Source organism: Strigops habroptila, chromosome Z, assembly GCF_004027225.2.
Source record: "Strigops habroptila isolate Jane chromosome Z, bStrHab1.2.pri, whole genome shotgun sequence".
Taxonomy (NCBI): Eukaryota; Metazoa; Chordata; class Aves; order Psittaciformes; family Psittacidae; genus Strigops; species Strigops habroptila.
Window position 1 is genome coordinate 63,732,743 of NC_044302.2, and position 12,304 is coordinate 63,745,046.

At 35.5% G+C, this 12,304-nt stretch overlaps 1 protein-coding gene across 13 annotated transcripts in view; it reads right to left on the bottom strand.

Annotated features, from left to right (window-relative positions):
* The window catches only part of TRPM3 (transient receptor potential cation channel subfamily M member 3), a 259,596-nt gene that overhangs the window by 128,436 nt on the left and 118,856 nt on the right, over positions 1-12,304 (bottom strand). For all 13 annotated transcript variants that reach the window (XM_030512603.1, XM_030512601.1, XM_030512612.1 and 10 more), the window contains exons 2-4: positions 9,326-9,405; positions 8,451-8,655; positions 894-1,107 (exon numbers count right to left, since the gene is read on the bottom strand). In XM_030512603.1, the coding sequence (XP_030368463.1) occupies positions 894-1,107; positions 8,451-8,655; positions 9,326-9,405 (499 nt within the window). The remainder of the gene's footprint in view (positions 1-893; positions 1,108-8,450; positions 8,656-9,325; positions 9,406-12,304) is intronic.

Sequence of the window (12,304 nt, forward strand, 5' to 3'; positions counted from 1 at the left end):
ACAATGTTTTCCATAGACAATAAAAGGATAATGTGGGATTAATAAATTAATAAATTATAGCTTTGTTACTGCAGCAAATGAGAATGACATATGGATCTACAAATACCTGTCCTAGCTCAAAAGTTTTTGCATTTATCTCTAGCAGAGAGAAATTTCCCCTGAATCTCTCCTCCTTTCTGCTTCCTTCAGGGAGGGTAACTGGGCAGCCACTCCTAAACCTTTTCTATCTGGGGAACCATATTTTGCAGCTTATTCCCAAAACCTCCATGCTTTCTCCCAGCAGAGCTGGGCGAGCTGCTATTTTGGGTCATTTGGACACCCATCTGGGATGTTACAGATGTTCTTTTGAGTACAAATGGCAAAGTTATTGTTCTTGTTGCAGGGGCAATAGAAAAAAAAACAACAGGTCAAGCTCTCTTAAGAAAGGAAAAAAAAAAAGTGATACTTATTCACAATAAAGTTTTCTACCACATCCATAAAACAAAGTCTTTCTTCCTGTCATGTTTCAGATCATCTTGTAAAATAAAATAAAGGTCTTTTCTGGATGACTGTTTTCCATTTTATGTAATAAGAGTTCAACTTCGGTTTCTCATTAGTAGTTCCTCCCTGTAGCTTGCTGTTATAAAGTCTTCACTGGCAATATACTAATATAATTGTCTTACAGAAGGCTTTATTTTCAGCTCCCCAGTGTGTTTTTCATGCTTTAGCAAACCTTTTATTCTCTGGCAGCTCTCAGGCTGGTATGAACTTGACATTTTTCTTGTTTGCACATAGTACAGCCAACACTAATAAAATAAAACACATAATGGCTTCTTAATCTCATCAGTTCTAATTTTTTTTTCTGTGATGAACTCCTAGAAGCCACTTTGCTTTCTTTTCAATGTTGCTGTTACCTGTGTTTACTCCTCCAGTGAATATCCATGCTCCAGTTGTCATAGCAGCCTTAATGAGGCCTTTTCCAAAGACTTGCTTGAGTTTTGGCTGAAGTTCAAAATTCTGAAGGCCCCCGTGCACAGAAATGAGAAGTTTAGGGAGCTCAAGCTGCCACTCTTTGGTCATCAGATGCAGAAGAAGGTCAGGCTTTGTGTCAAAAGACACACGTACATACTGCAGGAATAAGGGCAGTAGTGAAAAAAAAAAGAAAGAAAGACTGGTTATACATACGATGTATGCAAATGGGTCACTGAAAAAAGGCGACCTTTATGACAGACACACTAACTAAATGCTAACTTGATTTTTCAAAAGTTACGAAACTAGACAACTAGGAATAACGGAATACCTGCAATTCATATTCTGGACAGTTTTTCTTTATTTAGTCATTGATTGTTTCAATATGCTTAGCAATGCTTGAAAGGTGTCTTTAATTTATGGATGTAAAAGCTGGAGTAAAAATTTAAGTGGTCTGCCAAAGATGACCTACGTAGTCAAGAGTCGCAACAGTGCATTCACTTGTATCTTATTTTCAAATTAACAAAGTCAAACTCTCCGAAGGTAGTAAATAACAGAAACAAACTTGGTTGTTCAAGCACAAGTAAGTTTAAACTGAGCAAGACTTCTGAACAGGTACTTGTCAGATGAACGACTCACAGAGTGATTTGTATAGGTTCATGAATTTGCCTAAGAAGGTACAGCACCAGAAAGTGCTTTGAAACACATTTACACATTTGCAGCTCTTGGCTTTTCTGTGTACATCTGTAGCATATTCCCCAAGGTAGATCATGCCCATCTGTATGTTCTCAAAGACAACAACTGTTTTCAAAATTTCTACAGCATTAGCATGTCGCATATATACCTGTCTCTTCCTGACAAGCGTTTCCATCTGGGCTTTTTCTCCTGCTCTTTCTATTGCTGATGTATGGTTTCACAAAGCCCATGACAGGACAGATGATACTTTTTTGAATTCTAGTTACATAGCAGATATGGGCCATAAGAGGATAAAATTCTCTCTATAGCTGTAAGATCTGGAAGGACCCTTTTAATTGAACAAAATAGGTTACAGAAAGCCACTCATCTGTCAAGCTTCTGATTGAACCAATGCATACAGAGTTACTTCAGCAGTCCTTCCCTTGATGAGTTGTCAGCACAGCCACCAGGCAGATAACACAGGCACCTTTGCTTTCAGTCAGAGGAATCCCTAGTTCTAGCTTATTTATCGTAACATGCCAGGTAGTTTAATATCCACATATATTATGTAATCATTTTGTCCCTTTTTAACATCTAATCAGTATTTATTTCTTGCCAAACGATTGTTCTTTTTAGTAAATCGTATGACAGTAAAGTGCACTCCTTTCTAGTTGAATGACAAATAAGGGCTTGACTTTTCCAGAAGAAATTGCTGATAGGTTTCTTCGCAAGAATGGTTTGTTGCACTGCTAACAGCTGTTCTTAACATTCCTGGAAGCAGAAGCCTGTTTGGGCAAATAGCCACAGAGAAGCAAGGGGGGCACAGCCAGACTGAAAGCTGAGCAAGAACTTGGGAATGCACATTCAACCTGGTGCACCAGTAATGTTCTCTGCAGCAGCCAGGCAACTTTATAACAGCTAATGGACAAAGAACATACAATATTCAGGTCTGGCAAGAGCATACCGTACCCTTGAGCTTATATATACATGAACTGCACCCTCAGTAGTTACCCATTCAATTTTCTATGTGGAGTTGAGAAAAATCTTGCATGGCACCTGATCCCACTGACCAGATGGTGAAGCTAACAATTTTGATTAGGATTCGAGGGCCGTCAAAGTTTTAACATAATAGCGGGGTGGTCCAGAGACTGATTCTTACCCATTTTGCCCTGCCCTCAGGAAGAGCTGAAGTTGCAAAGGGCAATCCCTTATTATCACTGTAGGCATTAATAGGTAGGTAATAACCTTCAGGGGGTCTACATGAAACCTTTGCTGGTCAAACTATGTGGATTACATTTTGGGATCACTGGTAACTTTCTCTGTTTTATGGTGAAGACAGACTGGGAATTTTAAGAAGATAATTAAAGTGAAATCATATTAATAATGGCCATACAAATGTATGTCTTCCTGACCCTACCTTCTTAAGCCTCCTATATATTAATTTTATTATCTACTAAGACGTCTGGATTTCAATAACTAAAATCTATAGTGAATCACAAAGAAGAACTATTTTCTTACATTGATTTGAAATGTAGCCATCTTTAATTGCAAACAACTGCTTGTTCTTTATACTGCTGGCAAAACCCCTCTATGCTTACAAGAATTCATTTTACTTTATAAAGAGTAAATTTAAGCAAAAATAAATCTGAGGTTTTTTCATGGAAATTCAAATTTAAATCATCATAGATAAACTTTACTGTTTTAGAAGTGCAATGGCATCAAATGTGATTCTCCTCCTGTGCATAGACCTCAATTTTTATGACTGTCTAATCCATTTTTTGCTCTTACAGAGTCCATTTTCAGTTTGGTATGCTTAGGGTGACTCTTTTGCTATTACTTAATATGTTAACTAGTAAGTACAAAGGAATTCTTTTGTCATCACTTTCAAAGTATGCTTTAAGTTATGAATTCTAACATTGGTTTTGTCCATATTAAAAACTCCTTTTTTTTCAATCTTGAAGCAGAATATCTGGCCTTTTCAGTTTTTATTTAGAATATTAATGAGTATTTCTGCGGTACCCGATTTCTTTTGCTATAGCCTCCACAGAGATTTAACATGTAAATGTAAATCTAAGCTAAGCCACAGCTCTGTTACCCTGAAATTCCATGTCAGGTGTATTTGTCAGCTGTAGAAATGATCAGTTCTAATGACAAATGATTCAATCCCTCCTTTATGGGAGTGGTGCATGGCTAGGATGCAAGACCTTAGTTGTTATATGTCAGCAGAGCAGGGCAAGATAGGAAGCAAAAATACTGTTTTAACCACAAAACTTACGGACTGACCTGACATATCAGGATAATGCTCTGAAATGATAAATCATGATGTTCAAGCTGTCATGCCTGTTTGATCCCTAAACAGAAGCAGTCAACAAGGACACCGTTTGATGCCAGTAGTTGTTTTACTTTATTTTACTGGTTTTCTAATACATAATTGTGCCCGTCACCAGCCAAACAGCCAGATGCTTGCAAGTTGGACTCCAGTGCCCTAAGGCAAAAGTCAAAGTTCCTGAGTGGTAAACAGAATGTACTCTCTTACTCAGGTACAGCTGTCTCATTAAAGTACATGGTGAATGACTGCAGATGACAGTATCAGTGAATAAAATAGGAAAGATTCAGAATTTTATTGTATTTCTAAGAAGAAAATATCTTCAGAGAACATTTTATGAACTGCAGGCTAAGGCTCCTCCTTTGTTTCTCTCTGAAGCATGCAGGTGCTGGGTGGCTACTTCACCTACCTTAATTAAGATGCCATCACTGCAGACTCTTCTTCAAGCTAAAGAATGGTTCCCTCAAAGTACGACCTTCACATAAATAACAGCCCTGATGTAATTCTCACAGAATTCAACAGAAAAATTGCCATGTAGACTGAAACTGAACTGGTTCCTTTCCCCTTTTTCTCCATGTAGAACACCATCTTTAAAATTCCATAAATGTTCTTTAAGTGTTAATCTACTATAAGAAAAACAATGTGTGCTGCCTTTTTCATGGTTCATGCAAGTTACAGGAATGCCTCTTTTTTATTTCAAAAGCACTGATGGCTTTTAAGTTCCTTTTTACAGTTTTGATAACAATGCCTTTTTTTTTTTTTTTAAAGCAGGAATATACCTTTTTATATGGCTGATTTCTAAATATCCTTAATAAATCATAAAGTTATGAGGATCTGAATATTAGAAAGTCTAAGAAACTTTTAATATGCAATGGAATTCTACTGATGTTCATTCATGTTTCCATGTACCATAAGAAAGCTTAAGGTTCTGACACTGGATTTTATTTCTTCTACAGCTGCAAACATATGTAAACGCAAAAAGAAAAACTGTTAAATGTTTCTGAAACATTAATGGGATAAGCCTCTTTTAGAGAAAATGGGAGCTTAATAGAGATCTAAAAATCAGTGTTGTTGCAGGATCATCTGTGATTAGATGAAGACTGGAAGGCCCCTTTTGTAAACCTATCTTGTTTACCTATGTTATCTAATGTCGGCGATATAGTTCTATATAATCTGCTGCACCCTCCGCTATTCCTATTATTGATTTAAGTAGCTTAGCGCTGCGCCACTGAAGATACTTTAACAACTCTAACAAGTGGTATTAGCAAAATTCATGCTGTTTGAGAATTTTTGTTATATGTGGCTGTGGGAAGGAAATTAATGGCACAGTCAGTTCTATCAGCAATATGTAAACCTACATTGCCTTTTCTGTTTTGTTCCAAATCCACATGTTCTATTATAATTTCAGTATAATTTTCATTTTCACAGCAAAAATACCATTGTTAATTGTCTGGTGGCAACTGATATAATATTATATTACTGCATTTGTAGCTTGCAAATATACATGCAAAGTATACATATTGTCAAATTTGTACATATATTATTGAAATCAAATTCTGCTACTTCCAATGGAAGAAACAATTATCTGTCAGTCTTACATACACTAATCTTATTAACTACCAGTTTCCCAATTATAAATCTTTTTCATTAATAAATCCCATCTAATTCCTTATAACCTGATTCAGAAAAAAATACCAATTTTGCTGTAAGCACCGACCAAGATAATACTACTCAGTTCTGTGTTTCTCTTGCTTAACAATTTTCATGTGTGGGCATCCAATTCAGTAAATAAATTGAGGAACAGGTGGTGAATTTTATGCCAAATTCTTCCCCTGTGGATTTTCTTGATGTAGGTCAGCTTACAAAATCTTGCTGCTTTTAGAGTTATTTCATTAGCCTGTAGGCACAATATTAACCTACCATGATTGTCAGCAAAAATCAGCTTCTATGCTATAGTGATATTTGATACCCAATAGTAACAAAATAACCAAGTAGCATATTTTTAGAAAATACACATGTCCATGTATCATGCTTCCTTGCTTCTCTGCTTTTGAGTTTGAAAATACACTGTCTAAACAAGAACGTTCCCAAGATTTATTATGTACTTGTTCCTTTTTCCAAGCCTTATTCTTCAAGATAATTTAAAAGCTCATTTTTCCCTTCTCTACTGGCAAAATTGGTTGGTTGCTCTGACTGAGAAAACTATTGCCGCTCAGAGAAAGCTTTTGATTTGGTAAGTTGTATTTATTGCAGGAAAGACCTTGTACCCAGTAAGTTCAGAGATAGGAGATTCATTCTTTCTACCGATAAAACTGTAACAAATAGTTAGGCAGCTCTTTGACTATGATCTACCATAAAATAATGTTTTGGGCCGGAAATATGACCATAAGGAGACCTTCATACTGTTTTCAGTAACAAACACAACATGGTACAAAAAGCTCTTTATTTTGTTTCCATTTGAAAAAAAAATGCACAATTATTAGTTACGCAAAACTCCTTATTCGTGTTTTTGTCAAACGAGAGATACTTTTCTCATTGGTAGTGTCCAAGCAGGACAGCAATTAAAGAGATATTTAGTGAATTGTTTAATTTGAAACATTTTCCCCATCAGAGGGAGGACTGAATTTCTGGAGCTTTTATAGACCTATTTAAATAACAAAGAATTTGGTTGTTCTCATGTGTCAGGTGGAATTTAACAACTAAGAATAGATTCCAGAAGCAACTATCTTCCTGATTCTAGTACTGTCAAAATAAACCCAGGGTTTTTCCAGCAATAAATGTTTTGTCTGTATTGATCTCTAAGTCTCAGATTTTTAATCACTTTTTGTTTTCTTTTTTTCTAAATTCTTCATGGTTTCATTCCTGACTGCACTCTGTGACAAGATTTTTCTTTCCTTCATGTTGACTTCCAATTTTATCACCACAGTTTCACTCCAAGTATATTTTTTTTTTTGAGCACACAGCGTATACCTTGGAGCATCTCCTGTTCTCTTATGCCACTGTTCTAGGACACCAAAATCCGAACAAAGACCAGAAATCCTCTACAGAAATTGGTATCAACAGCTTCCCTAAACCCTTCATCACTTCTTGGCTGCCCAAGACTACTTCAGTGTGGGGAGAGCCATTTATTGCTTTATAATGATCTCCAACATGACTCAAAAAGCTGTAGTGATTACCCTTTCTCATAAAGACAGATTTAATGCAAAGTATCCATATATGATTAATAGCATTATGACTACTACATCTCTGAATATTCCTCAGTTTTGGTGAAATCATTCTGTTTTGTTCCCACTCCTTGTGAAGATACCAACAAGGAGTGGGAACAGTTTGGTTCATTTCAGTGCTGAGGGAGGTGCCAATTTATTCACGCTAACCAAATGTTATTTACTGAATTAGAGTCTCTTTCTAGCAATGGCTTTGCAGATTTTTAGATGATTGGCTAGCAACTGAACATAAGGTGCCTGCGATACTCTCAGAGAAATGACCTAATTTTCTACCTATTTCTTGGTGCGAAAGTGTTTTTGTGGTTTCTACCAAAAAACAAGCCTTCCATCTGGGTGAACAGAATTGCCCATTAAAGTAATCATTCCATCTCCAGCACCTATGTATCCATTTGTTAAAAATATCTGGCTCTTTCTAGCATAGTACCTGAGTTTTGGATTATCTCTAATCCATCTATTCCACGACAGATCTGAGGACCTGATAGGCAGGATGCAGGCAAAGAAGATGGTACTGAGTTGCTGCTCAGGTTATTCTGTGCAGCACCCAGAGGTTCTGTTTCTCCCCTCACTGCTGTCCATAGCACTGGCTTGGCCACAGTCTACTAGGTATGCACCCATCTTTCATTCCCTAAGTCCCAGGTTCTGTAGTTTAGATAAAGTCAGAGAGATTCTTTCTTTCATGTAATGTCGTGGGTGCTGGAAACATCTCTTCACCTTAGTGGAGCAATGCCTTCAGATTAATATACTTCTGTATAGCTCCATAGCATTATATTATGATTAAGTGACTTGCCTAAGGAAATCTGTGGCAGAATAATGATTTCCCAGTTCCTAGCTTAGACACTTATTGGGCCTCTTGTTTCATTGAAAGATGAACCAGTAAGTCTAACTGGTCTATCCTCCAATATATGTCTGGAGGAATATTAAAATTAATTTGGTATGTTTCAAATTCATCAGCCTTGCAGACACAGCCAGCAATAGGAAACCATAGTTGAATTCTAAAATTATTCAGAAAAACAGGGAAAGCTAACCATTGGAGGAAAATTGAGATAGCAGCACATCAGCATGTCTTCAGTCCTCATAAAGGTAGCCCCTCTTATGCTGCACTCCAGCTTTTACAGTTAATTCCGTTCAGCAATTCTTTGGCACAAGATACATAAAAACGTATGTTACCATCTTACACTAAATAATACTTTAAAATGAAGTTAAGAAAGAATGCTGTTTATTCTTTGTGAATGCCTTTTTTGAGCTAATAGCATTATTTAAGAGAAAAACATGGTTACCATGGCTTTATTGGAGTGGCCTCCTCCTTGGAACTCAATTGTTCCAAAAGCGTCCGTTGGGCTGAGCTGCGTGTGCTTGCTGATGGACCACTTCTCCGACTGGATGTCATTGCGAGTAAGCCTGCTCTCATTTTTCTCATTCTGAATTACAGAGATGCTTGGAGTCAGTCCAACATGTTGACCTATTAGACGCCCACAGCAACACCTATGACATTAACCAAACAGAAAACTTGAGTCACGTGCATGTATAAACTGAACAGGGAAACAATCGTCAATGGCCTACCAATCTTTAAAAAAAAGCCAAAACCTTTTCAACTCTGGTGACCAGTTTCCTGCTATATGAACTTTCTGCTTGTATGTGGAAGCAACATACTACCCTTTCTTTCTGTGATCTTGTTTACTTTGGACTTTCCTTTATTTCAGTAACATCATGTTCTGTTCTAAATATGCACAAATTCAAGGTAACACTTTCTACTGTCTTCAGCTGACATAAGGCCAAATAAACAGTTTATGCATGGAGTTGCATTTTAAATTGGTAGTTCACTGCAATTATTTTCTTTTGACAGTATTGACTGTCATGCATCCAATTTAAGTAAATATTCAAGACACTGTATACTGAACCAAGAAGATAAGGATATCAAACATAGATACTGATCCACCTTTGATTTTTTTTTTTATTAATTTAGAATGAAATAAGTTTTGAACTTACACTATTGCATCTCTACAAATCCATCACTCTGTATGTAATTCCACCACCTTCTGACCAAAAAAGGCTTTACAAACTGTTTATCTTCATACACATACATACGTACACATATATATAGACATTTTCTTGCAACTGACTTTCATTTTTCATACAAATAGAATGCAATTACCTATGGGGGTCTTTGGTGCTGGGTATGATATGAACACATTCTCTCTTGTAAAATGCTCTTTCTATCCATGATTTCTGTGCCTAAAAAAAAGGAAAACACCATGAGCAATGTTTGCTTATTAAACACATCTCCTAGTACAACTGAAAAGAATCTTCAAACATAAAAGAAAATTTCACTGACTTTGCAGATATGCAGTACACATTCTGTACAGAGCAAACATTTTCCATTAGAACTGCAGTTCTCTTCCAGAGTTAAGCAACCAACAAAAACTCTTAAGATTGTTTTCATATTCACTAGCCAAATGACTTTGATGCTTGCTGTCACCTATATTCTCATAGCAGGAATCACTGGAGAAGAACTGATTCCAACTGCAAAGCTTTCTACATGGTAGAGAAAAAACACACCTATTCGCTGAAAATACTTAAACAAATCTATTTCCATTCTAGTGATACAACTAAGTCAACTCTAATTAAAAAAAAAAAAATAATCCTAGAAACTAGAAAATAAATATATCACAATAAAACTCTTAATACCATAATACCAAAGAACTGAGAGTGCTGTTTAACATGGAGCCAGAACCAGCTGGTGTAACTTCTCAAACTGAGTTCAATGAAGCTACGCTCCATATCTTCCCCCACATATTCGCAGGAAATCAAGTTATTTTTCTCAACGTAGTCTTGAGTTTTGGTTACACAAGAGACCTTTTTTAAAAGAAAGATTGGTAGGAAGGAAAGAAAAAAAAAAATCCCAAAACAACAAAAGAGACTTTCAGAGTTCTGAATTCTTTTTAATTATCTAGATAGTTCTCACTCCATAAAACATGAATTCTGGCAAGCTCTTAAAAGATTTCTCCAGATAGAATTAAATTATTTCATTTAATAAGGATACGAGCTGAAACTTTCATTTAAAAATTCATTTCAAACCAGTAAATTTTAGAGAATGTATTTACATAATAAAATTACCTGTTTAATTGCACAGCATAAACAGAACTATAAAATATGAACTATGACAAAGTTATCTGAAAGATAAGTAACGTGAAATGAGCTTTAGGTAATTTAAAGGAAATCTGAGCATCTTTCCTCAGAAAATATGAAAATGCCTTTATGACATTGCCTAACTAATGTTACCTTTTCCTACGTAAGGTTAGATAGTAACCTATTTATTACATTTACTAACTAAAGTTACCTTACTAAGTATCTAGTGTTACCTTGTGAAATCTATCTCCATCCTGTTTTTCATGTATAAACCCAGAAATCTAGTACAAATTATGAAATACCATAATAAGAATTTCTAGCTACATTTACTACTTATCTCTCTCAGTACATAAAAATTATTCTTTTACCTTTTTCATCGAACATAATCCCTTACTGGACCTAGTGCTCACTCCTGTAACACAACAATATTTTATCTTTGCTCTACTTGTATTTTTATTCGAAATAGTTGCTAGACTTCATGTTTTGTTGGAATGGCAGACACCCTAACATGACTTTTAAAGTCAGCAAAAAAAAAAGTCTATTAAAAACATTAAATAGAACTGCATCTGATTTGTTCTTCCTTACTGCTGCAAACAGAAAATTATTTATATTATAGAATATGGGGCAAGGTTTGATTCATGTTTAAGCAAAACGCAGTTAATTAGTAATTCTGAAACATCTAAAACGTTTTACTTTACGTAGGGGCGATTATCTTGAAGTTCTAATTTATAATAACTTCTAGATGCTTACATGCTTATGGCGCAGGCAATAATCATCATCAATCATCATCTTTACAATATTTGATATTATGCTGTCAAATCACCTTAGAAGTCTAGTGCATCATTTAGTAATTTGTCAACTTAGTAGTCTTTCCAGGCAAAGAAAGGCTTTTTATAGACTAACTTTCTAGAACTGTCAAGGCATCCAGAGTGAACTTGATGAACTTCATTTGACCCTCTTACTGCAGAGCTTTTGAAGCTAAACTACATGGGGAAAATCAGGCTTTTTCTTTTTGTTGACTGTGTAGAGAAAGAAAGGAAGTTACAATTATTCTGCTATTGCAGTGCGAACATTTGAAATCACGTACTTTACTGTATGCACCACACACTCTTGAAATTTCTCCTCCTCAAGCTCCCAGAGTATATAAGCTTTCTTTATCACCTTAAGAACACACACTGATAAGAAGCAGCAGATTTATGATTCCCCTTTGGTGTGTATATATACATATATAAACTGTATATATATACACAGTAACTTTTTGACAAAAAAGGAACACTTACAGAATAATGCCAGTTTTATCTGCATGCTTGTTTAAACACATGCCTGAAACATCCTTTATCTTCTCTAGGAAACATGAAAAGTTTTTAGAATACAACTTTTCTTCAGAATATCCAAAATCAGCTCCTACTGCAAAGCTTACATCGCATATGATTATCATTTATGTTGCCAAGACTCCCAAAAAATATCCTTTATTAAATTCCATAAATTTTGCATAGTTTTCTGCAGTCAATTTACTTTGGTGAATTTACTTACTACATAGACCTAATATATCTTTCCTAAAGATGGCCAGTAATTCAATTTCTCTGAACCTCAAGATCCACTACAAAAAGGTGCCATAACAGGTACTTTACTAAAACATTTTTTCTTTCGGTATACAAGCACGCTTTCAAAACCCAAGAAACTGACATTTAAAATTTGTTTTCCTACTCTTTTTCATACTGTCTTTGTAGGTAGAAAAGAAACCCAGGTACGTTAAATATAATAATTTGCATTTGAATTTTCATCATACTTTTTCAAATGTAATACTGCAAAAATAACAGTCTGATTTATAAAGACCTTTGCCCAAATCAGGAAAAAAGATCTTCCAGCTTTTATATCTCAAAAAATATACTCTCCTACCCGACAGAGTCGTAATGCCAAAATACATGATTTACTCATTTCATAATTCTTTGCCCTTCCAAACTAAAAAGGAAGTATCTGGTTTCACTGCCCAATGCCAGTTATC